Below are 25,701 nucleotides of genomic sequence, written 5' to 3'. Positions count from 1 at the left end.
GTGCATCTGTTCAGTACAAATAAAGAACTCAACTACTATACGTCTCAGTTTTAACAAACAGTCCTTATGGTATAATTGCCTCTTACACAATAATGCATTGCTATTGCCTAAACATTGTTTATTATAGGTATTTCAGTTACTGACCAAAACAGAAAAGTGAATCCAAAGAATAAATAAATATAAGTTATATGTAAACACCACACAAAAATAAATACATAAACATTTAAGAGAACATTTTTTCGTCTGTTGTTTTCAAGTCTCCATATTTTTCTCAATAGGATTTTTCAGTCCACTTTAGGCATCTAAAATGATAGGAATGCGATGCAGATTCCTTCTCCCTTCTCCTTGTCTTCCATGTACAAAAGGACAGTAAAAGCTACTGCTTTCACTCAAAGAACAAGCTACAGTTCCACAATGAATAAGAACACAAGTAGTTTATTTTGGACAAATCGGTTTAAAACAAACCTCAGTCCCCCAAACACATGTTTAAATGGAAACATTACATAGTTCACAAATAAAAATGAACTTTTATTCTCATCTCATGTTCAAAGGTGGAAAAAGACAAGATTTGCTGCAGCTTGTACACATTTCATCTCAATCCTAAAGGTCTGACCTAGGTCTTTTCAAAGCTTAGAAAGATCACATTTTTTGGACTATAGCTTCCCAAATCTCCAGCCAACTTGCCCAATGGACACACTGGCTGCAGGATTCCTGGAGTTATAGTTCTGAAAGTAACTTTCCCAACTGCTGCATTTTACAAAAATCCAGTTTGTGCTTCACCCTTCCATCGAGCATTGCAGTTTGACTCAGGATGATTACATATTTGCTATTGCTCAGTCAGAGGCAGAACTTTTAAGCACCTTACATATAGTTACATAACATTTATCTTACTAGTTAGAATGTGAAGTAGAAACAAGCCCCTCCTATATGTTTTTAAGCAAATACAAAATTGAGTTCAGCTTGCTGAAAGTAAAGCGATAAACAAAGACCGAAGGATTCACTTTTCCCTATTGGGTTGAAATCCTGCAAACAGTTTAGTGTGCAAAAGATCCAGTGCCTGTAGAAGTATATCAGTGCATGTGAACTACTTTGCCAGGTTATTGCTCTGAATCTTATTATTTGGTTTTTTTGTCTTCAGCTACAGTATACATATTTGACTTTGTACAGCTCCTCTAGTGAATACTGTTGGCATCATACAAAAACACTGTGGTCAGGGTTTTTCCTTGGCCACAAATACCACAAATCTGACTTTTATGTACAAATAAAGATTATATACTGGTACAATTCATGTTGTGAAAATACCTTATAAAAATCTACCACCATAATACATATTTCTGCTAGCATATTTTGTCATCATCTTTGGTTACAGCTGCAGAAGGATCACTTGATCCTTCTGCATTTGGTTAAGAATAATCCCTTTGCTATTAAGGTACAGTTGTTACAAATGGCAAGTTTTTACCACTGTAATAAAGCTTCATTAAATTCACTGTGCTTTCTGTTCTTTAAATTACATTTGTTAAACACTGCACTGACATGTTTCCATAAATGCATTTATAAAATGCATATATAGTCTGAAAGCATACATTTGTCTTCCGCCACTACAACAATTTTGTTGAATGTTGAATTGTTAATATACTGGCAATGGGTGCTTTAAAAACTGGGACATTTCCCCATATATGAAAATAAAACATGCACATCCCATTCTTGCCACCTCTGAAAGGTTATAATCTCATGGGAAGGGGGACCTAAAGGGATGGTTTAGTTCTATGCCTTTCACAAATACTCAGAAATAAAATTCTAGGAGATGGGAAATAATTAACGCTTGGTGTCATTTCCACAGTGGAAGCATACCAGACAAGACACACAGAGAATTTAGCCACTGTTTCTTCATATACAAATGTGAATGAGGAGTTATTTTTATGAACCTTAATAGGAACACCATGCCATCCCTTTGCAGTTGTAGTACCAAGTTCTTTCATTGACAATAAGACTTTTCATTAGAATCTTGCTCCCCCCCCCCTTTTTTTTTTTTTTTTTTTTTTTGTTTTTACATTCATCTGTCTGAAAGGACAAAAAAGTTGCCTGGCAGATAGGGTATAATCTTCAAAATGATTTTCCTGAGATTGTATGAACTTTTGAAAATGTGCCTCTCATCTTTTTGCTGCCTTCTGTTCCTCCAAAGAAGATGCAAATTTGATTCTCTTCTGCTTCTTTTATCATTCCATCCGACACTGCATGGTCATCACTTAGATCCTTTTCACAAATCTAAAGGCAAAAAGGTTAAAATAATTCCTTCATTATAATAAATTTAGGATGGAAAATATGCAGCCTTCCAGAGTCATTGGACTTCCAGTACTTTTATCACTAGCCAGCAGTCTGTAGCAAGGGATGCTGGGAGCTGTAGTTTAACAACATTCTGAGGGTCAAATATTCCTCATTTCTGCAGCAAACGTTATATTGCCTTAGTATTGTAAGTTTTTATGTGTCAAAAAAGGTTCATAAGAGTTGTTTGCTGATTCATTTAACACAAAGATAGCTGTGGTTGTTCCTAGTAGATAACACATCTGGGGGAAAAAAGATCTCTTTATGTATGGAGGTACATAAGAGCATTTTCCTTTGGGAAGAAGTTGTGCCCCACAACCAGGATTCTTCCTTACATTTAGGAGCTTTCTATATCACTTTCTGTATGCCAAGAAAACCCCATGATAGAGTCGACTTAGCCATACGTCCGAAATGACTTGAAGGCACACCACAACGAGAAATGTACATGGAATTCTTTTTCTCAAATAAATAAGTAAATCAGATTGGCGTCCACATAGCAGACTCCAACATGCACAATTTTAAAAACTTCTTTTCTCCTTGAATAGCAGTCACCCATGCCAAAATGCTTTTGAGAGTCCCACAACATCTTTTTACATATGTGAGCAGGGGAAAGCAAGAAATGTATGCAGCTGGTTGACCAGTTGTTTTGGAGCTGGCCAGAATGCATGTCAGCATATTAGGAATGTATAGCTATTGTTAAACACAGCCAATGTCTGGGAAATGACTCTCGTATTATTCACTTGATGGTTCAACTTCATACTGTGAACAAAATATCACATTTCCAGTGTGTTTATTAATATTTACATAAACAATGTCCATGCATAATGTAAGCACAATCAAACTGCCTGTATTTATGTATTAATACCCATTGATCTGTGCATGGGAGAGGGAGCCTGAAATCAGTCCTACTAAATGGAAATGTCAGGTATATTCATTTCCTTCTATTCCATGTCTTTAACAACTTTATACTGTCCCCCAAAGCGCGATGTTTTGATTAAACTAGAGGTTCTCAAATTGTGGGGTAGGACCCCCAGGGGGGCAAGAGTTGCTCAAGCGGGGCACAAGACCTGGCGGCCCAGATCCCTCCTCCTCCTGTTCTCAAACCTTTTCTGTCCTAGAAGGGGAGAGAAAGGAAAGAAGGATGCTTGGAGTCTGTGTGAGGGAAGAAGAGGAGGGCTAATACCTTTAAAGATGTTAAAATCTGAATATACATGAATGTGTGGATGAAAATGTGCACTCTAACCAAAATATGTTTTTATTTATATACTATGTTAAGTGCAGGAGGACCTCTGGAAGTAGGTAGAAAGGGGGTCACATGGGTAAAAAGCTGGCTGGATTGTAGCCAGTTTTCTGGTCCATTTACATTCTAACAGGTAATATAATATAATATAATATAATATAATATAATATAAGGTTGCCATAAGACAGCAGGAGACTTGAAGGCATATTAACACAAAATGCAACAAAATATCAAAATGAATGGAAATTAAAACAAAAGCAAGACAACTTGTGGGGTTTCCGGATGAGAACTTCACCAAATTACACATTGTATAGAGCATTTCTCTCTAACGTGTCCAAGTGTTATTGAGGAGCAAGTACTTCTCAAGTCTATTTGACTTAATGTGCAAATTTCTGTGTCATAGCCTACAACACAGTGAGTACATTGCTTACCATCAATGGCCATTTTTCCGCTTCAGCTCTTGTCCAGTCAGTTTTGATGATCTTCTAATTCCAGCTCTTTGGCTCTGAGAAAAAGAATAACAGAGACTTGGCTATGATGACTTTTTCCTCAACATTCCCATTATTATAGAAATTGTGAGGTCAAGAGTGTTGTCTCTTCCAGCAAGATTAACATTCAGGCAAATGAAGTAAATATGCTCAAATCCATTCCATTTCTATTTATGCCACCCTCAACCAAAAGTGTACATCGGTGACTGATGCAGTGTGTCAGAAGAGTCAATAAATATGAAGAACAACAATGGCTGATATAAAAACTCTTCTGCAAATCATCTAGGGGCAGAAGCTTGTGTATAGCTATGTATTGAATTTGTTGGACTTAGCCAAATTTAGCCAAAAATTATCTTTACCAACCACGCACACACACACACACACACACACACACACACGCTTAATAATTGCCATAGGACTGTTGTAAACTTAAAGAGAGATAATGTTGTTCATTGGAGAAAGGCTGGAACGCAGATGTAAAATTAAATAAATACATAAATACATAAAGCAAATGTCTTGCCTGCTGAATGTACATATGACAGATGTGTAGTACCTTTACAATTTATTTATTACCCCCATAATTATGACTATTGACAACATGAATGTTTTATATATATGCATGATGATGATGATATAAAACATCTTAAAACCATGCAAGACATGCAAAATGGCCCAAAGAGCTGCAAAATGCCACTTAAAAATTTCCAGGCTATCTACTTTACCCCATTCCAAAAATGAACTGTGGCCTATAAAATTAATCTAAAGCGAACAAGCAGTTGACAAGCCAAAATAGTTTTGACATCAGAATGTTTGTTTTGGGCTTCACTAGACTTTCTATGTCTTTCCTGCTCTGCTGATTTGGAGACCACCTGGTAACAAAATTAGTAACATAAGCAACATATGTACATGAAATGTAAGGTACAAGTCCCAATATTTCTAGTGCAGTTTTTCAAGTTTAGTCTCTCCCCCACCCCTTCTTTTCTCTTTTTAGTCTTTCTTTCTCTGAAAAACAGCACCACACTGTTAGGTTCTTCTGGTCATCTCCCTTGCTTTGCTTTAAACAAGGGAATTATTGACCAAGATGAAATATGAGTGTCAGAAAAGAAAAGGCAATTATTACTTTTAAATTTATTATATAGCTCTATCTTGCTTCTCCTGCAGAGAGGACATGGCAGCATGCATACAGTTCCTGGGTGGTCTCTTATCTAGGTAGTTCTGGACAGTACTTCAATAATGCTCCTCCAGCTTACCACACATCCTCAGATATAACTTCCAGCTCAGACCTGAAGAGCTGTTCTTATGATTTATAATTATCACAATTATTTTAATATATTTTGATACACTGGAACAGATGCCGTACTATGGGGAAGGAGCAAAAACATCCCCCCCCCCTGAAAGTGATACATTTGTACAGCCCTTTGCTTTCCTACATTTTGTGACAAATTGCAAATCGTATTTGTATGGCTGTATGTGTGTGTATTTCAGGTGCTCATCCAACACTTCCACCTGCTTCTCTTCCAAAGGATTAAGTGCCTAAGGGTTCATCAGGATTCATCGCAGGAGAATGCATTTGCTGTTACTAACAGTACCTAAGGCTCCCCTGGAAAAATAGGTTTAAAACAGATTGTGGTTTTGGGATACATTTACAGTAAAACACATTCAGCTGCAAACAACAACAGCATAAGAAGCAACAACACTCTGGCACACTAATGGCAATATGCTATGCAAGGCATAACGCAGACATTTAGTTCAGTAATGGGCATCTGCATCCACCAGGAAGAAAATTCTCTGCCTGGAACATGAGCATATTCTCTTCATCTCTGGCACTTTTGCCACTAATGGCTAGCTGTGAATTCTACTTACATGAGCAACAGTTCTGATTCATAGCGCATTAATTTATTCTTCTCCAATACCAGCTCAAACCATTCATGTAGCAGCTGAGTTTCATCCTGTGTGCTTGAATCTATTTAAGATATTAAATATATATATAAATATATATATTTGCAAGACGGAGTTCTCCTCCCCATGATCTTAAGAATCAAACCATGCTGAGAGCAAAGCAGTATTTGCTAGTTTCATCCTCTGAAAAGTCCCAGATTACAAATGCACTTGTAATCTATTGAATATTTTGAAGTAGTCAAACATTAAGTAGAAATGTAGGTTAAAAGACGTATTTAAAAAGTTATATTTTACAATTTAGATGCATCTGATATTAAGTTACATCAATCACAATTCTCTGTCTTGGTAATATATTCGTTCTAATACTAAAATAACGTATCAGAACAATGCTCCATCCAAATCATTAACCCAGTTGGGCAGATTTTGGTAGTGTCTCCTCTACCCTGCAAAAAACAAACAAACACCAACTCTTGGAAAATGACAAGCAGAGGAATGACAAGCAGATCCTCTGACTAGAAATGCTGAAAATGAGTAAGAGGGCCTTTTGCATCTAAACCAAACATTCTGTTGTTTTAAAGGAGTGAAACTGAATGCATTGCCCTCCAGATGATGATGAGGTGAAAAACTTGCATCATACATCACTATTGGATCTGCAGCACAAGAGCTTCTGGGATGTACATTCTCTATCTCTGCTTTAAAGCAAAAGGAAAGTCTGACAACCTGGTACATCCAGCTGCTCTCATGGCCCTGTTATGCTAAGTTAATGTGAGATGTTGTGGATATTTTTCTAGACCATATATACATTGCCTACTCTTGATTGTGTTTTAACTGCCATGGCTACACCCCATCAAGTCATGGGATATGTAGTTTGGCAAGGTACTTGGAATTATTTGCTTGGGAGCTCTAGTGTTCTGGTTCAAGTTAGTATACATTACAACTCTTTCACAAAGATTTCTAAGTACCTCACCAAACTACATATCCCAGAATTCCAAAGGACAGAGCCATGGCAGTTAAAATGGTATCAAACTGTGATAACCAAGCAGTGTGGAAGTAGCAGCAGAAGCAGCAGCCTTCATTCTGTGTACTCATTCTACTGTTATAGCAGAAGACATTTCTATATCATTAAGCAATTCGTATTTGATAAAGATCCAGCTATTTTCCTGTAAGTACATTATCATGTTTAACAGCCATCTAAGTGTTCTCAACTGCTGCTTTGGATCCAACTCACTTTTATTTTTAACAACTGAACAACAACAGGTGAAGAAGGTATAAGCGGCAACATTTTGTAAATTCGTGTATATACAGTAATTCTGTTTGTTAATCACTGTAAGAAATATATATTATTAATGATTAACTGCTGGGATCCCAAACAAACTTGTCAGCTGTACAGCTAATTTGTTTGCATAAATGTGTGTGTGTTTGCATGTACGTGTGCATGCGCGCACGCGCACACACACACACACATACATATACAGAGAAAGCAAGAGAGAGAAAAGAAGAAATTTGTGAATATTGTAGCACTATTGTAGCTAAGGACTTCAAAGCAATGTCCAAGCAGAGAGATATGGTGTAAGCTGTTCTGAATTGTGTGTGTGTGGGTTTTTTTTAAAAAAGAGGCACACAACAGAAAATAAACTTAGCATTAAACATATTTATAGACCAATCATAGTTAACATTATTCACAGCCCAGAGATGATTCTTGATCCTTTGAACGCAGGTACAGTTGTTGCTCCGGTGGTGAAATCCCCAGAGCCACATTTTGCTCATTGCCTTTGGAGCACTTTGTTTTGCCTCCTCTCCCATGCTCACTCTCCTTATTCAGCCCAGTAGTTAATGAATAACTGCCACTAACAAAAGCGCCTTTCATTCTGCACTCCCACAATTATTAGAGGGGAGTTCCATTAATGTCATGGAAGACTAGTATTTGCAGGCCTGTCTCTAAATTTGGTTATTCAGAACCTTTGCAGCTCAATAATATTGCTTAACTGTGATGATTTTCTAATTACCGTAATAATACCTATTAAATCACTTGAACTCCATAAGCACAGCCCTGTTTAAGTACAGCTTAACCTAATAAGAACTGGTCATTCATTAAGCAATAATGAACATTATTTTTTTAAAGGTGCTGAATGAATTGAACAGTAACAGCTGGATTTATACATTAACAACTTAAATATTATTATAAGAAATTTTAGGGGTAGTTTGCAGAATCCAAATTAAGATATTTTAGGGGTAGTTTGCAGAATCTGTGAAAAATTCTGCATGTGAGAGTTACAGAGGAGGAGTAATCACTCCCACTCTAGAAGGCCAGCATCTGTAGCAGTCTACCAATCAATACAAAGAGGGAATTGCTAACCTTAATAATAAAAAGAATTACATGATCAACAACAAGGAAGGCAACAAGGAGATTCAGTCTTAGCTTTCACCTGAATCTACAGGGAAACTCAAGGCTAAACTCCCTCCTCTCTTGCCCCTGTCAGGGATGATGGGAGTTGTAGCTCTTCACCTCTGGCTCTAACTCACCACCTTGTTATGCAGCAGAGCTGACCAGCTTTGATCAGTGGTTAATGCTTTTCTTCAAAGCAGCAGAGTTTCAGAGAATAGGCTGAAGACCCTGACAAACTCTCCAAGCCTTCTCACTCTTCTTCCTCAGATGTCTCCAAACTTCTCCAGGATTCTGCTGGCTCTTGTATCTTCACTCAAGACACCAGACAACTCAGTAGTCTTATATAAAAGATCTACTTTATTCTACTACATACAAATACTATATGCCCTACAAATCACAATCTCTACAATCTCCAATACTCCACAATATCTCCAAACTACTCCAACTACCCAACAAAAAACATTGGCAAAAATTGCAATTATTATAGCCATTGTTAATCACCACCCACTAGTCAGTTTCCACCCAGTGGGTGTGTACACTCATTTTGATTGGTTCACATAGTTCAACCCACACTTAAGACCAACCCAAGTATTTCATCATTTTACCTTGTACACTTAATGAATCTCAGGTGTTTCCAATTGTACATTCTATAATTCTGTCCTTGACTTTCAAGACTTCTAAATTACATTAGCTTTTTCACCTGTTAGCTTCTTAATTGTTCTTGCTTAGTCATTATGACTTTCACATACATATTTTATTTCTATTACTGTATGTCCCATGTTGCATTTTCCTTAACAGCCCCTTCCCATTGAATTCATGGAGTGCAAACTACTGCATAGTCATTGTCCAGAAAAGGAACTTGCAGCAGGTGTAGCTTTGTTAAGTCTTATACAACTATCTAAGCCAAGTATAGGAGTCTTGTTTTCTTTTCCATCTGGTCATCTTAGTGATAAAAGAGGTGGACATAAGTTGTAAAGCCATTCTGCATAGATTGACTCAGAAGGAATCCTACTGAGCTCAGTTGGGCTTACCATCCTGTACGAGGTCAGAGCTCCTTGTCACATTACTTGTCTCTGTATCTTACTCACAGTTCACTTCCATAAAATTGATATTTTGTTGTGCAAAGCGGGTTCAAATACATAATTTGGCTTTAGGGGTTCCGATGAAAGTTTAACCTTTTGAGATAGGCCCCTATATTCCAGTGCAGCATTGCAGTAGGGGTGGGCAGCTGTGGCCCTCACACTGTTGCATTACAACTCTGTTCAGTCCAAGCCAACATTACAATAAGGGATGCTGGAAACTGTAATTCAGCCATATCTGAGAGTTCACAGTTCCTCGCCAGAGACAGTCTGTAGCAACTGGTAACTTGCTGCCATGCAAGAAAACCGGAAATGGCTTGTTTCCTGTTGCTGCTGTTTTCCAAGACATATCCATAACCTGAGAACATTTTCCTTCCTTCCTTTTTAAATAACAGCCCGGCTGTTTTAGACTATGGGGTCGTACAGACCGGCATTGTACACCTGTGTGGGGGCAGTGTGGGGGTGTGGTGTATGCACGCCAGCCACCCCAACTCAACCCTCACACCACCCCCACACCACCTGCCTGACCAGATGGTGGGCAGCGTCACACTGCATCTTCGGTGTAGCACATACATGTGCTGCGCTGAAGAAGTGGCCATCTATTGAGCCCCTAAGTGGCTCTTTTGAGATGTAAGCATAGGTTTCTTATGAAGGTAGTCCCAGCCTGATTTGCTGGCTGATTTACTGACATCAAGAATGGAGAGTACTCTGCTACTGGACAAAACATTAGTCAGCCACTGCTAAAGTTTTTACTCAACTCAGATTCCTATAAAATTCCTATATAAGTCTGAGTTTCATCATTCCTCCTCATCTTCCTAATAATACCTATCAAAGGCCAAGATCCACCCTAATGACATGTCTACATGGGCTAATGAAACTGGTTTCCCCCCTATCCTTATGTTATCTGTCTACATAATGCAGGGACAAATCTTCGATTCAAGTGTGGACTGTTGTGAAACTAGTTCCACGCTGAATCCACCCAATCCCTGCCTAAAACAGTGTTTAAAAACTCACCTTTTGCTCCAGATTTTGCAAAAACATTTGGAGCACTCCATAGCAACATCATAGAATCATAGAATTGGAAGAGACCGCAAGGGCCATCTAGTCCAACCCCCTGCCATGCAGGAAATCCAAATCAAATCATCCCTGACAGATGGCCATCTAGCCTCTGTTTAAAGACCTCCAAGGAAGGAGATTCCACTACACTCCGAGGGAGTGTGTTCCACTGTCAGACAGCCCTTACTGTCAGGAAGTTCTTCCTAATGTTGAGGTGGAGGCCTCTGTTTACTCTCTTTTCCCATTGTGCCACCTGGCACCATCACTGCTGGCATGAGGCGTTCCCTCTGATGTCACAAGGAGGGCACCCAGCCATGTTATTGACACTGGATTCCACTTTTCTGACCTCACAAGGAGTGACTTGCAGCAGCAGTGGTGCCAGGTGGCACAGTGAGATGTGTGTGTAGACAGCCGCCTAGTGTCACTGCAGAGCATGGAGATTAATGGGGGAATCCAGGGCAGTTCCAGTGCCAGAATACTCCAGGAGCAGCCCAGAGTATTCTGGTTGATGTAGACAAGTGTCCCCCTCCCTCTGACTATCATCTATCAAGGAATTCTGTACATACTTTCAAACCCATGGCTTTGCTTAAGCAGATAATCTGAAACAAGCTATGTTAAATTAATTAAATTAAGAATTTTATTTGGAATTCTTTTTCTCTCTGTGTGACTGCTTCTATCTCTATTTTCACCTCCTCCCTTGTTTCCTCACATATTCTTTCTCTCTCTTTTAATATAGAGACATATGGTTATGCTGTTTTAAAAGGGACTTTCTTTCCAAAAACTTGTGGGAAGAAGTGGGAGCAGAATTACAAAGCTACTATTTGTGTTCTTAAACTATTTCCAGAGGGGCTTTTTTGTTGTTGTTAACTTCCAAGTGTCTGTGGTCTTTGACAAGAACATCCAAAGTGCCTGTCCTCTTCCCCAGCCCACTCCCCAAAACCAAGCTAAAGGAAAATGTACTTGGGAATTGCTATGACAGATAGGCATGGGTGTGACATGAGGCACATTCTGTAAGGTGCCAGTTTATCAGCAGAGTTTACTTTTTAGGTAACAACTCCTAGAATCCCCAGTAACCATGCTGGCTGTGGGTGCTGGGAGCAGTAGTCTCTGCCTATCACTAATTCTTTTCTTCAGGATGGTTTGTAAAGCAGGGATTTGCCAGTCTGGAAAGTCATATTTTGTCCTATATCTGTAACAGCCTTGTATTCAGTTTCTGGTTCTTTGGGATTATTGCTCCTTCATATTATGACAGTTTCTAAAATTCCCAAAAGCAGCCACAGAGGCAAAAAGCATGCCTTACAGCTGTCCCAGTTTGGAAAGGATAGTCCTGATTAAAACTCTATTATTCCACTTTTTAAGCTGTTTTAAAAGCATCCCAGTTTCCCACTCCTCCTCTAACTTGCCCGTTGTCCCCAGATTATTTCATTTGCTGTAAAATAAAGTAGCCTGCACTCAATTAGCTCAGCAGGACAGGGTGAAGGAATAGGTGGGGTCTTGTATTTCCCTGTAGAGTCAAGCAAAACCAAACTGCTGTAGCCTACCTCCTAGCTTGTATGTTCTTCCACATTAATTTTGGCGTCTTGACCACACTCTGATGTTGCTTGCTCACACACATGTCTCAGTTTTCATTTGTGAAATATTGGACTATATGAAAAAGGCTGGGGACAGTAGGGCAGACCTCAAGTACTGAACAGAAAGTCTAATTCAATGAAACCATTTCTAACAACTTTAGGAAGCAAACATACTCTTCAATTATTCACAGATTTCACACTCTGTTTACCTGCTTCTCCCCGTAGTTCCCTCTCTATCTGAACACCATACACCTCCAGAGCCCGTTGCTTCTCCTCCACTTCTTCAAGCAGTCTCTGGATAGCCTAAACAGATGAATATGTATTTGTTAAACAAATACATTTACTAAAAGAGTACCCAGAGCTTGGAAGTATTCCTCTTTGGGAAATACAATTCCCCCAATTCGTTGCTCAAGGGATTAGGGGAATTATTGTGCGAAACAAAACTTTCCAAATTTTGTGAACCTATGAAGGTGCCACCTTAGTCCATCTTACCCAGCATTATCTTCTCAGAGGGCAAGTGGCTCTCCCAGAGTATCAGGAAGATGCCAGCCACAGATGCTGGTGAAACGTCAGGAAGAAACTCTTCTGGAACATGACCACATAGCCCAAAAAACCCACAAAAATCTATGGATGCTGGCCATGAAAGCCTTCAACTTCACATATCAGGAAGGTGTTTTTGTACTTTAAAAAATGATTCCCATGAAGGATCCTGCCTGGTTCCCTTTCATGCTGCACAATTTTATTGCTATACTGTATAATCTTGCCCTGGCAGCATCCTGCAGAATCTTTGGTTTGTAGTTTGGTGAGGTATTGGAGCTCTCTGGCTAAGCCCTCCCTACAGATCCTAGGATTTCCTAGGATGGAACTATGGTTTTTCAAATGGAATTATAATGCTTAAACTGTGACAAGTGAATGGAACCCAGGGAAAATGGAGATACATGGGTTTAAGAGCAGGAGTTTGGGCCCTCCACATTCTCCCCACATAATCATCTACCAAACATGTGTGCACATCTAAATGGCTCCATCTGGCACATGTGTACATGATTCTGGGAGGAAAAGAAAGAGCAAGAAATTGTATGGTGATTTATAAATGTGCCTGCATTAGCCAGTACTGCCAGAGTATCTGTATATGTCCCTTCAAATTGCTTGTCGACTTATAGTGACCCCATTAATTTCATAGGGTTTTCTTAGGCAAGGAGTACGCAGAGCTGGTTCTGCCAGTTAGTTCCTCTGATATATAGGCTACAGCACTAGTTATTCATTGACAATCTCCCATCCAAGTGCTAACCACAGCTGACCCAGCTTTGCTTCCAAGATCAAACAGAATCATTATTTTAGGGTATGCACTGCATCAAAGAAATCTGGAAAAGTGTTACTTGGTATTGTACAGCAATGATAATTATTCCAATCCTATCCAGTCTGACAGCACAATAAGCAAAAGAATTACAAACACATGAAAGAGAATGGGATATAATAAACCCACTGATCTAAACTGATTTCAATAGCAAAAAAGGTCAGGCTTAATTAATAATTGGATGAGGGTCAACTCCCATTAGGCTAGGAAAGAATCTTGCCTGAAACCTTGGATAGCCACCAACAATATGGGGCTAGATGGACCAATGATCAGATACAATCTAAAGTGATTTCTATAAGGTTAGAAAATAAACTTTACATCACTTAAAACAATTTATGTCTGGAATGGTCTTGAGTGAAATACATTCAAGCAAGGAATACATGAAGTTTTGAATGAATTCCCATCAATGACATTTTGGTTCTTTCCACTTACCAAAGATCTGCTTTAGCAAACCTTAGCACTCAATATATTTGGTCAGGGCTAAGCCATTTGTTTTATGGAGAGAGACACCTGATTACCTGTGCTTTATGAAGTCTTTTTAGTTCTTCTTGTTTAACCAGTTGCTTGGTTTCCTTTTCCCGCTTTCTGTTTCTTCTCAGAGATCTTTTTGTCTAGAAAAATAAACAAAAAATCACACACACACACAAGCAATCAATACTTCGTACTTAACCACAGCTTTTCATAGACTTTTCCTTTAATGTGGATGTTTAAGTAGTTTTTCGCTGTGTAGGCTAGGCACATTCCAAGCCATTTGTCCTCATCAATAGGGACCTTGCTGTAATTTCAGCTAGGCATTAGCATTTTCAATCGATAAAGGCAACGGTAATACTCCATCAGTGATGATGAATCTGCACATTTATAAACCTTAGATAAATTATCTTAATGACCAAAAAGTAAACATTTGGGAAGTACAGAGTTGCCATTCAAGACTTCCTTGACCTACTTATTATATTTGCAGAGGTAATAAGGACAATTTGGTCCATTGTGCATTAACAGAGAGTGGATATTTTAATGTAAAATGCAAAAAGGGTAGAAATACACATTTTTGAATTAATTTCATGGGATGGCAACTCACCATGTGTGGTGGGATGGCTGGTAATCCAGTTAGTCCCAAAGTTTCCATCTCTATCACCCAATCACTCTTAACAACACCTGTGCATCAATGCACTGATGACTTTGTGTAACTCTTGTTATGTAAGAAGTTCCCTTTCCAGAGAGAACAAAAGGCTTTTCAAAAATGATTAAAAGTATTCAAGGTTAAAGTGCCCCAGAGAATGTGCAGAATACTTTCTCTTTGAGGAATACTTCATCACCTTTCTTCAGGTGTGCTGGGGAATGTGTTATGCCATGCATCAATCTTACCTTGTCTGATTAAATTGGTTGTATTAAAATCCTGGCCACTTGTGCCAGCCCTGGGGAAGATTAGAACTATAATACAGTGTAGTTCAAACCAGCACACAAGGGAGGTAGTAGACAACAATTCTCACCGTCCCCAGACAGTTTGGCCAGTGTTGGACAGGATGATGGTACTCATACAGCATGTTCATTTTAATAATAATAATAATAATAATAATAATAATAATAATAATAATTTATTTGTATCCCGCCCCTCTGAGAACAATCGGGGCGGCTAACAAAGTTAAAAATACAGCACATATAAAATCCCTGGTGCCCTCCCCTCCTTAAAAAAGTATTAAATCCAATGCAGAATTAAAAACAAACAAACCAACAAACAAAAAACATACAAGTTAAAAACTGACCAGAAGGTCAACAACATCACATCAGCCAACCATCAATGGGAGCGGCAGTATCTTATTCCCAGACATTTTTCTGAGGCTGGGTTCTCTATTCTGGGAAGGCCTGCCAGAAGAGATTTGTCTTAACAGCCTTTTTAAAGCTGTCTAAGGATGTAAGCAGATGGATCTCATCCGGCAGGCCGTTCCACAGTCTGGGGGCGACGATGGAAAATGCCCTCTCATAATGCAGTTATGAGAGTCTTCTTGATGTTTGCTCCCAGACTGTGGAATTCCTTTCCATGGGAAGCTAGATTACCCCTCCTTGCTCTATTTTTGCCAACATGTGAAGACCTTTCTGTTTACCCAGGCCTTTGAGCGTTTGTCTGGTCTAAAAGGTATTTTAATTTAATTTGTATTTGTATTTTTACCATTATTACTGTATTTCAACAGCCTTTAAAATTGTTTTAAACTGATGTTTTAAGTATGATTTTTTTGTTCAATTGTTTTAAAACTTTTTTATTGTTTCAACTGTATTTTGTTTTAACTCACATTGTCAGCAATCTTGGGTCCCCAACTGAGAGAAAGGTGGGATATAAATCAAGTAAATCATATGAATACATACATAAATAATTTTAAATATCTTGCAAATCAGAAGGAGCGGAGGAAGATAGTATCGAAAAAGTTACCTTGAATGACAGTGAAGGCTTGTATTCTAATTCACCATCAGAGGATGAAGAAGAGTAGTCGGTTATTTGTTTTCTGACAGGTAGATATTCAGAACCTAAGAGAAGAGCAACAATCAAGGATGTGAACAGCATTCTCTTCCTGGTCTTTGAAAGATCACCATCAATGTGTACAACTGCACCTGCCCATAGCTTGGAAAGGCTATATATAACAGCAATTTGGAAAACTGGATAATTATATTACTTATGTTTTTGGCTACCTTTCAAGGGCTTCACTGCTTGGCAACTCTGTGGCCATCCCTTTCCCCACAAAACATATCAGGTTTTATGTGACAAAGCCATTATTTCCTATTTCCCTTGCACAATGGCTCAGCCTGCATTCAAAAATCAGGTCTGCTATTAAAATGCATATCTGAAGTTAGCCACGTTATCTAAATGATGGTCTGAGAGTCACCATGCAGTGTAATTGAATGCCCAAAGTCTGCGCCAGCTCTTAAACAAATTACCCTTATGTGGCTTGTAGCATCTGGCACCCATTTTTACTCTGTGACATCTGCTCAGTGTAAAATAGCTGGCGTCAGAATGTCTGGTCATATAAAAAAGTAACAAATATAATCAGAAGCAAATGGGCTTCACGAAGGCAGTTTTATCGTACAGCCTCATGCAACATAAATATTTCATTAATTAGCCTCTAAACAAATGTCACTTATATTTTCTTTCTCTCCAGATTATCACGCCGCTGAACAATAAAAGTTGTATGTAAAGACACACAATGAGACAATGCATTCTTCCGCAAAACCTCCCTGGAATGGGGAAACCTGTTTTCTGGAAGAAACCCATTTTCCAACTAATTTGCATTTTTGTTCCTAAAATTTTGGTTCTGCCCTGTTTGAAGTAATGCTTTAATGACCATGAAACATTTCCATTTGACAACTAATATGCCTAATTCATATCCTTCTCCTTTCTAAGAAAACAAAACAGATACCATGAACAACGGATGGTACGCTTAACATGCTGAAGGATTAATTATTAACACTTGGACTGGCAAATGCTATTTCAGATGACTGAGGACTTCTTACTTAATATCAAACCAGGTAACTGTAATCATCTCCCCCATTTCTAAACCAGGGTTCCCTGGAACCCTAGAGCTTCACAAGAGATCACAAGGGTTCCACAAGAGATTGTGATTGAAAAAAATAAACATTTTTAAAGCTGTAGATATAACAGGTTCCTCTAGGGTAGAATGCTTGAGAAAGGCTGATCGGCTTTGTGAATACATTTATTAGAGCGAAGCATATGCATCTGGGAGTCACCATAGTGTATGGTCTGAGTGTTGGACTACAACTCTGGAGACTAAGGCCTGTTACAGACTGCCAAAATAAAGCTGCTTCGGGTCTCTTTGGAGGTGTGCTGTTTAAATGATGCATGCATCCTAAGAATCCGGAAGCTGCACCAAAGCTGCACTCCAGTGTTTATGAATGGAGTGTGGCTTTGGCACAACCTCTGGACTCTTAGGACCCATGCATCATTTAAATAGCATGCCTCCAAAGAGACCCGAAGCAGCTTTATTTTGGCAGTCTGTAACAGGCCAATGGTTTGACTCCCTTCTTAGCTGGCAAAACTCACTAAGGGAACATGGACTAGTCACATACTCTCAGCCTCACAGGAAAGCAAAAACAAATCCCCTCTGAACAAATCTTGTCTTTTTTTCTTCACGCAGTCTTTCTTCTCAGAAATTATGCACTTCCTTTATATCTTTCCCATTAAAACTATAACAAGAGATCACTTAACTCCTTTTGCAACATTTAAAGTCCCTTCTTTATTTACTGAGCTGTGGCTTCAACTAAATGGTGGAGGATGACTATCACATGGCTTAAGTCTTGGCTTTATCTCATGCTGCTGAGTTGAAAATATTTTGATTTTTTTAAATTAAAAGATTGATCCCTCCCCACTTTCAAATATTGGAAAAATCAGAAAGTGGTCTTCTGTGTGTAGAAAGCAACAGAAACAAGAAGAGGTAATGGGTCTAACATACTTCCTCTACTATTATACATTTATTCTACTCACTTTCAGAATACCTGAAGAATTTGATAGTGAATATTAAGGGAAATATCAATGTGCATCATGTGCAAAGGAACCTATGGGAGAAGACATCCTCTGAAATTCCATGTTCCCTCCTTTACAGGAGAAAGTAAATTTTAACAGCACCAGCCATTTTCAATTAGGGTAACATTTATTTTATTCATAAAATAGAATAGTCAATAAGGTCAAGCAAGCAGGGGCAAGGTATCCCATATCTACTGAGCTGAGGGAACTGGAGGCCTATGGCTGTAGCATTAGCAGACCAGAAAATTCCTTCAGACTTTTAGCCTGAACTGTAAAAAGGTTTCTGTAGTGCTGAACCCCATTGCTAACTACCTTGGATAGCTTCTTTAATATTTGTACTACAAACCAGACTAGGTTCACCACTCCAATTGCATTCATATCAGTTGCCTCAACTGGTTGGGGTTGGGATGCCCTGTTTGGAGGAAATGGTTGGCTGGAACTATGACCAGGAAGACTAATCTTTGCAGGAAGAATGCACTTCAACATGGTATAGGTTCAAACCACAGATATATCCCAGGAAAAACTACAGACCATCGTTTTAACTGCACAAAGAACAACTCCATGCAGCCCATGCCCAACCTCAGATAACAACAATAGTCTTATTGTGCCTATATTAAAAATGGCTGTTACTTTGAGAGTACTGGAACCACTGTGATTTTCCTGCAGGACTCTAAGAATCTTGGCACCCCTGGTTTGAAAGAAATAGTTCCTGCCACATTAATATTGTAGTCACCATAATGGTTCCCATAAAATTAACATAAGAAAGACCCTTTTAACTAACCAATTATGCCTTAGGGATGGTGTGTGGGGGGGGTGCATGCTCTCTCTCTCTCTCTCTCTCTCTCTCACACACACACACACACACACTCCCAATCCAGTCCCCTTCCCAACTCAGATCACATCCTGGAATTGCTGAATCCATGATGATAATATATACCAAAAAACATTTTTGACCCTTTGAAGCTGAGTGGCAAGTTTATTACCCAAGGGGTTTCATCCCTTTGCCCTCTTGGGAGATGAAGGGAGGAAAAACAACAACTTAGGACATTCCCTATAAGAGCTTGAATTCTGTAGGTAGTTTCAACAACAGAAGACAGACTGAATTTATGGGATTTACATACGTATTGACCAACCATTCAACTAGGGATTCAGCAAATCTCCTCTAGCTAGGGATAGATGGCTAAAATGTTATGCTGATGCAGAACTGCTGAGAATCCTACATAACCACAGTGTGGAAGAGCCAGTTTGGCTGGTGTGAAGCCAACTGTGCAGCTTAATGCCATGACTCACTTCCCACTGAAAAAATTTAAGGCCAGGGGGCTATATAAGTCATTGAACTGTGAAATGATGAATTATGAACATACAGAGCAAAAACGTGTTAACAAGAGCATCTTCTTATTCTCAGCTGCAGTAAAAGAACACATTCACAAACCAAAGTGAGACCATAGATTTTATATAAACATGCTGAAATTCATATCCTGAGTCTGATTATAATCTATACGCAGGGGTATAGCAACTGGTTGTTGTTGTTGTTGTTGTTGTTGAGCATATTGCCCCTCGAAGGAAGAATTCTGCTCACCAATGACATTTTCATTCAATCCCCAGATTTCCAGCATCACAGAGTGTGAGACATTCACAACAGTTCATACCTATTATTCTTTGCTGTGTTTGCATCCTTTTGTAACTGTGCCTGCCCTTTTCTTTGGCTGCCTAAATTGTACTTCTTAATGCTCAACTGGTGTTTTAAAAGTTACCAAACTGCTTGAAATTTGGGGACTGAAAGAAAATTTCATGGGAAGGGCAGAGTTACTGGGTGGGAGGGACAATGCCCTCATTTTGCCTTCATTTCCCATAGCTACAGCGCTGCTTTCACTTTTCACGTTTTAGTGTGAAAAACACTGTGTTTTATTTGAATGCGCAGAAATTTTTTCAAAACTCTTCTGTGCTCAAAGCCACTGAGGCACTAGATTAAGTCTACCATTGGGAAGAGTAAAGCAGCTGCCTCAGGAAACAGATTTTGGATATCCTGAAAGGGCAACATATGCTGGGCTATAATGTGGGAACTGTGCACTTTAATTTGGGTAGCCCCAGGCAGCAAAATGCTTTGACCTAGCCATGCTGAAGCATTTTAAAAGAAATAACCAGCAGTCTCTCAACTATCTAAATATGGCTTTCAACCAAGTATCTCCAGATCCTTATCTGTTCCCCCCACCACCTCTCTTTTAGCTCTGTCTTTTGAAAACTTTACAATGTAATGACCGGTATATGGTAGAACTGTGTTCGCAGAGGGACAGGAGCTCATGAAAGTATGGGCAAAATATATTCTTGCTGATTGGTTTCAGTGAGCAGTCTACTGGGGACTTTTTCACACGGGGACCTATGTGCTTCCATCCCAAAAACGATTAAAGTGCTGGCATCCCAGAAAAGCAAGCAAATTTGCTAATGCTTATCACACACAGAGCACAACAAGGAGTTAAAAGCACATTACTTAGGCAAGAAAGTGGGTCGAAAGCGAATTTGGTTTCCATACGGATGAAGACAAATCCCTCTTGCTAGCTTGGAAATAACTTTTTTGCACATTGTCTAAGCTGTCATTTCAACAAGTGCATACACACACATATTCCAGAGAAGGAAGGGAATCTGGGAAGGAAAATCCTCTTTGCCTGAGAAGCTGTTTCAGAAGAAGGCAGGCTGAGGTTTCTCTTTGCAAACTCCCCTAAAACCACACACACAGAGACACACACACACACGAGAGAAACAGGAGGTGGCTTGTCCATAAACTTGCCTGATTTCAGCAAGGGCTGAAACTCCCAGATGCCCTCCTTTTCCAGGACATATCCTCTATTTCTCCCTCCAGTACAGGAGGAATTTCAAAATGTCCTCTCTCTTGCTCTCCAACCAGTTGTTCCCTACTGCTGGGGAGGAGACCAGCCGCATGAGGGAAAGAGGGGTGTATGTGTGTGTGTTTATCCTTTTAAGAACAAGGCTGCCTCCTCTCCTTGGCATAGCAAGGAACCCTGGGAAATCTGGGAAAAGAGAGAATCGGGGACATGGTTTTCAGACTGCTGCAATTACAAGAAGAGAGCGAATTCGCAAATGAACTGGAGATGAAAACACGGTATTTTTGTGAAAATGCTTATTCCTGGATTCACCATTCTTTCTGTCTGGAGTCTGACTGGTTTGTGCGCAGTGTCATCTGAAAAGCAATTGTCCCTTATGCCCTGGATGACCCTGCATTGTGACCAGTTTAACCTTCCAGTTTTCCCCATGTGAAAAAGTTCTAAATGTTATAGAACAGCTGCATTCTCAACTAACTGCCATTTCAAAACCATATTCAGAAGTAATTTCACATACAAGGCAGTAAAGCAGTCTAATTTGGATATTAACAGACCATGGTTAACTGTTATCAAACTATTACTGTTCACAGCTGGTACAATTGTCTTCTAACTGTAGTGCCAGTTAGGCTGACTTTGCTGAACTCCAAGGGAAGCTATACAGTGGTGCCTCGGGTTACGAAAATAATTCGTTCCGCGGCCGCTTTCGTAACCCGAAAGGCTTCGTAAGCCGAAAAACCCATAGGCGCTAATGGGGAAAAGCCGCGATTTGGTGCGAAAAAGCCGAAAAAAGCACCAAAAGTTTTTTCGTAACCCGAAAAAACTTTCGTAACGCGGAACAATAATTCCCTATGGGATTTTTTCGTATCCTGAAAATTTCGTAACCTGGGTATTTCGTATCCCGAGGTACCACTGTACTCAAGAGTTTAGCAGCAGATTATAGCTCAGTGAATTGAATTTTTCCGAGACAATAAAGTCAGTAAGGAAAACCTTCATGACAAATAGATGTTTTGAAAGGCAATGCCTTAAAGAAAAAGCATTTTGCTTACCAATTTTTTCTTCTTTGGAAGAATTATTTAATACTTCATCAACATCAAAGATGGTACAGGGTGACACAGCTGGCATTGAAGATGGGGGCTTAACTTTCTCCTCTAATTTATTTCTGAAGTTACTAAACAGGTTCCACATATTATTTCTCTGAACAGGATTATGTGAAAAGGCATCCACACTTTTGTTTCTCTGCTTTAGAGATGAATACTTAATGTTCTTCTCATTATGAGCATTCCAATCATCCGTGGCAGATGCCCAGAGGTTCTCTTTAAGGGTAAACCTTTCTAGGAGTGTTGGCACATCCTCCACATTGGTATAAGAAGAATGTTTATTTTTGTGAAGACTCTTAAAAGGGCTGGTTTGTATGCTGTAAACAGGAGAAGCATCAGGTGAGTATGCCTCTTCTGAACTGCAGGGAACGTTAGACATATCTGAACCTCTAAATCCATGCCCTTTTCCTGCATTATTCGATATACTGAGCCCCTCCTTTGGAACATCAAGTTCTCCATGATTCTTGCCATTTCCTAGACTCACGGAGTCAAGAAGAGTTTGAGGGAAATTGAAAAATGTGTTTTCCAAAGGAACTTTGGCATATGTGTCCTGGCCCTTTTTCAGAGTTTCTGGAGAAGAAATGAGAGGTTCCAAAATGGATTTCTTTATAGCATTGGCAATTAGCCTCAGTGGTGATTTAGGCTGGGTTGCCATGTGTTCTTTGGGAGAATTATCCACATTCTTCGGAAGTTTATTTTCAAGACAGAAGGCTGGCAAGTGGTTATCTGAGAACTTAAGATATCTACCACAAGAGGATTGTTTTGATATGTTCTCATCTCTATGAAAATCAGTGTTCTTCTCTTCTGGAAATCCATCACCTTGCTGTTCTACTTTTGTCCCAGCATCATTCATAGCTTGCAGCTTGGCCTGCTGCTCCATTGAAAGAGTTAACCTCCTCATTATCTTGTTTTTAGCTTTGTTTAAATGTCTGTCATGCTGTTCCTTGGAGGACTGTGATGTTTTATCCCCCTCATCAGTGTTTACAGAAGATGTATCTGAATTTTTTGTAAAGAGCCTTGAGGTCAGTTGCTCACTATTCACAGTTTGGTTTCCTGAATGCTGGTCTTGAGTACTAAAGTCTTTTACTCCAAGTTTCAGAAGGGAACATGGAGTTGAAATCTGATCAGCCTGAGAAAATGATTTGCTATGTGCCAATGTATATCCTTCACTGCAGTTGTAAAGGGAAAAATGAGGAACATAGGAAGGGATTTCTCCAGGAGTGTCTGTGGTGTTTCTTTTTATTTGAAATGCTGGGCTGTGGGGCTTGAAATGTCCTCTGGCAATTTCTGGAATCTCATTGAGAGATGTCAGCTGTAAGGAATGCATCAAATGATTATTTTTGGAGGAAAACCTTGCTGTCATCCACACTTCTATTTAAAGAATATTTTCAAATAAATGCATGAAAAAAGTCCACCATCCCTATATAAGCATCAAGACAGGGACAGACTTTGAAAAACATTCCAGTAAAAGTAGAAAAGTAACACAACATAACTACTGCAGGTTTTTGTTTTCCTTTTTTGGAAAAAAAATACCTGCTGGAAGCCATTCAAAAATTTTTGGTATTCAAACGTCTGTGAGTGTTCACGTTACAAATAATTACATGGACCTAGCAGACAAGCAACAACAACAACATTTCTTACCCCCCTCCTTTCCTCAAGACTCAATGTGGGGTACAACATAGATTAAAATACGATATATAATAAAACACATAAAACTGTTTAAACTCATAGATTAAAACACATAAACATAAGATTAAAACAACAAATGCACATTAAAATAATCCAGATGTACATTTAAAATATATCAATTTAAAATTAATAGTTTCATGTAGCTATATTTGGGGGAAAGCATTCTGCAGTGGAATAATTGGACTCTGGTGTTCTACAGCCTTGTTTTTGGGTGGAGCTGGCTGCTCTGAAATGAAAACTTCAAGACAAATTGAGGAAGAACAAAACTGTATTTCTTTTTTCAAATTTTCATGGAATTGGGTTAATTTGAGAGTGTAGAGCAACAATCACCAATGATTCCTTGGCTTCCATTTAATGGTATCAATCTTATACTTTTTTTTTTAAAGTAATATTCTCAAACAAGGTTTGTGGGTATGGGCATGTGTGCCTTCAAATCTCTTGTCAACTTATGACAATCCCATGAATTTCACAGAGATTTCTTAGGCAAAGAATTCTCAGAGGTGGTTTTGCTGATGAAAGTCTCCCATCCAAGTACTAACCAAGGGTGACCCTGCTTAGTTTCCCAGATCAGGCAGGACCTCGTGCCTTCAGAGTATTTAGGCTCAAACAATGTTATATCTTGATAAAACATCATTTCAATCTGGAGGAAAAGAAAATGGCATGTGCTAGTCAAATGGAAGCTGAAACAGCAGATGATGATGATGATGAAAATGTTACTTTTCTTCCTGTTACACACCTGTTTTTCATGGCCTACAAACAGAATTGCAAAAGACTTTTGCTCCCTTCTTGGTATCCTTCCACCAACAGGCAAAATGCTTTTTTATTCAAGTAATAGTAACTTAAATAAATAAAATGTTGAGGGGAGATGTGTGGGCCTCCAGATGGTTTGTTGGAGTGCAACTCCTATCATCTGTATCCAATAGTCAATACTGCAGGACAATGGGAGCTGCAGCCCAGTATCATCTGGAGGCCAGCACTTTTCTCATCTATGACCTTTTGGAGAAATCCTAGACCTGCCTCATATGGACATAAAGACTCTAGCAGAACAATCCCACTGGCAAAATGGAGACAATGGTGATCTTTGTTAATCCCCTTTACATTCCTTATATTTTTAAAAATCTGGTCTAAAGGGCTGGAGAACTCTCTGGAACCATGAACAAGGTAATCCTGGAGGCTGTAGGAGGAAGAGGTATCAGCAAAGATGGCCTCCTCACTCTTTTACACTTGTGAAAGCATTCTGAATGGAACTGCCCAATGGATAAGCTTGATCCAACACATTATATATTAGTATTTCATTATTATGTATGGATGTGACAGCTGGACAGTTAAGAAAGAAGTTAGGAAGAAAATCAATTCATTTAAGATGCGGTGCTGGAAAAGAGTGCTGAGGATACCATGGATAGCCAAAAAGCCAAACAAATGGGTCCTAGAGCACTCCATGGAAGCCAACATGACAAAATCTCCATGGAAGCCAACATGACAAAACTAACAGTCATACTTCTGATACATAATGAGAAGGCATGACTCATTGGAAAAAACAATAATGCTAGGAAAGGTGATGGGAATTTGAAATAGAGGAAGGCTGCATGCTCCTATTAAGGAAATCACAGGCATGACTTTGCAGGAACTAGGCAGAGCAGTGGAGAACAGGGAGTCTTGGAGATGTCTCATCCACAGGGTCGCCATGGGTCGAGATCAACTCAAGGGCAGTTAATAACAAACAACAAAAAATTTCATAGGACTTTTCACACGCAGAGCTGTGTGGTAAGACACAAAAAATAACGTTACCATCCATTATTTGTTGATTTTCTAAGTAACAAGAGAAGACAATGTTATTTTTATAGGCTAACTGGATGAAAGCCAGCCTTGTGACAGAATGACTGATATTCCTTGTTACTCTACAGCCTTAGATCGTTAGCTTTCAGTACGTTAGATCTGCAAGGTGTCAGTGTGGATGGCCTGTTTTTTTAAAGCAAAACAAAGAGTTCCAGGCTTCTCAGAACATAACTGAAATCTGCTGTATTTTATCCAGAGACACTATCCACCAGAAGAAGTGTGCTTGGCAGCTGCCCACATTCATTAGTGGGTAGAGTGTGACATCACTCTGTTGTGTAGGTTGAGGATGATAGGAACTGCAGTTAAATATATTTGGGAAGAC

The 25,701-nt window shown here is 39.2% G+C and overlaps 1 protein-coding gene across 1 annotated transcript in view; it reads right to left on the bottom strand.

Annotated features, from left to right (window-relative positions):
• Positions 1-25,701, bottom strand: part of MICAL2 (microtubule associated monooxygenase, calponin and LIM domain containing 2) — a 183,195-nt gene continuing 157,494 nt past the window's right edge. Inside the window, exons 30-36 of the mRNA XM_089521194.1 lie at positions 21,804-23,166; positions 15,818-15,912; positions 13,914-14,006; positions 12,251-12,344; positions 5,914-6,013; positions 3,994-4,067; positions 1-2,265 (exon numbers count right to left, since the gene is read on the bottom strand). Coding sequence (XP_089377320.1) covers positions 4,031-4,067; positions 5,914-6,013; positions 12,251-12,344; positions 13,914-14,006; positions 15,818-15,912; positions 21,804-23,166 — 1,782 coding nt within the window. The 3' untranslated portion in view covers positions 1-2,265; positions 3,994-4,030. The remainder of the gene's footprint in view (positions 2,266-3,993; positions 4,068-5,913; positions 6,014-12,250; positions 12,345-13,913; positions 14,007-15,817; positions 15,913-21,803; positions 23,167-25,701) is intronic.

The sequence above is a fragment of the Sceloporus occidentalis genome, unplaced genomic scaffold (genome assembly GCF_023333645.1).
Source record: "Sceloporus occidentalis isolate IW3139 unplaced genomic scaffold, rSceOcc1.0.p SCAF_4, whole genome shotgun sequence".
Taxonomy (NCBI): Eukaryota; Metazoa; Chordata; class Lepidosauria; order Squamata; family Phrynosomatidae; genus Sceloporus; species Sceloporus occidentalis.
Note: the sequence above shows the minus strand (reverse complement) of the source record. Positions and strands in the feature narration are given on the sequence as shown.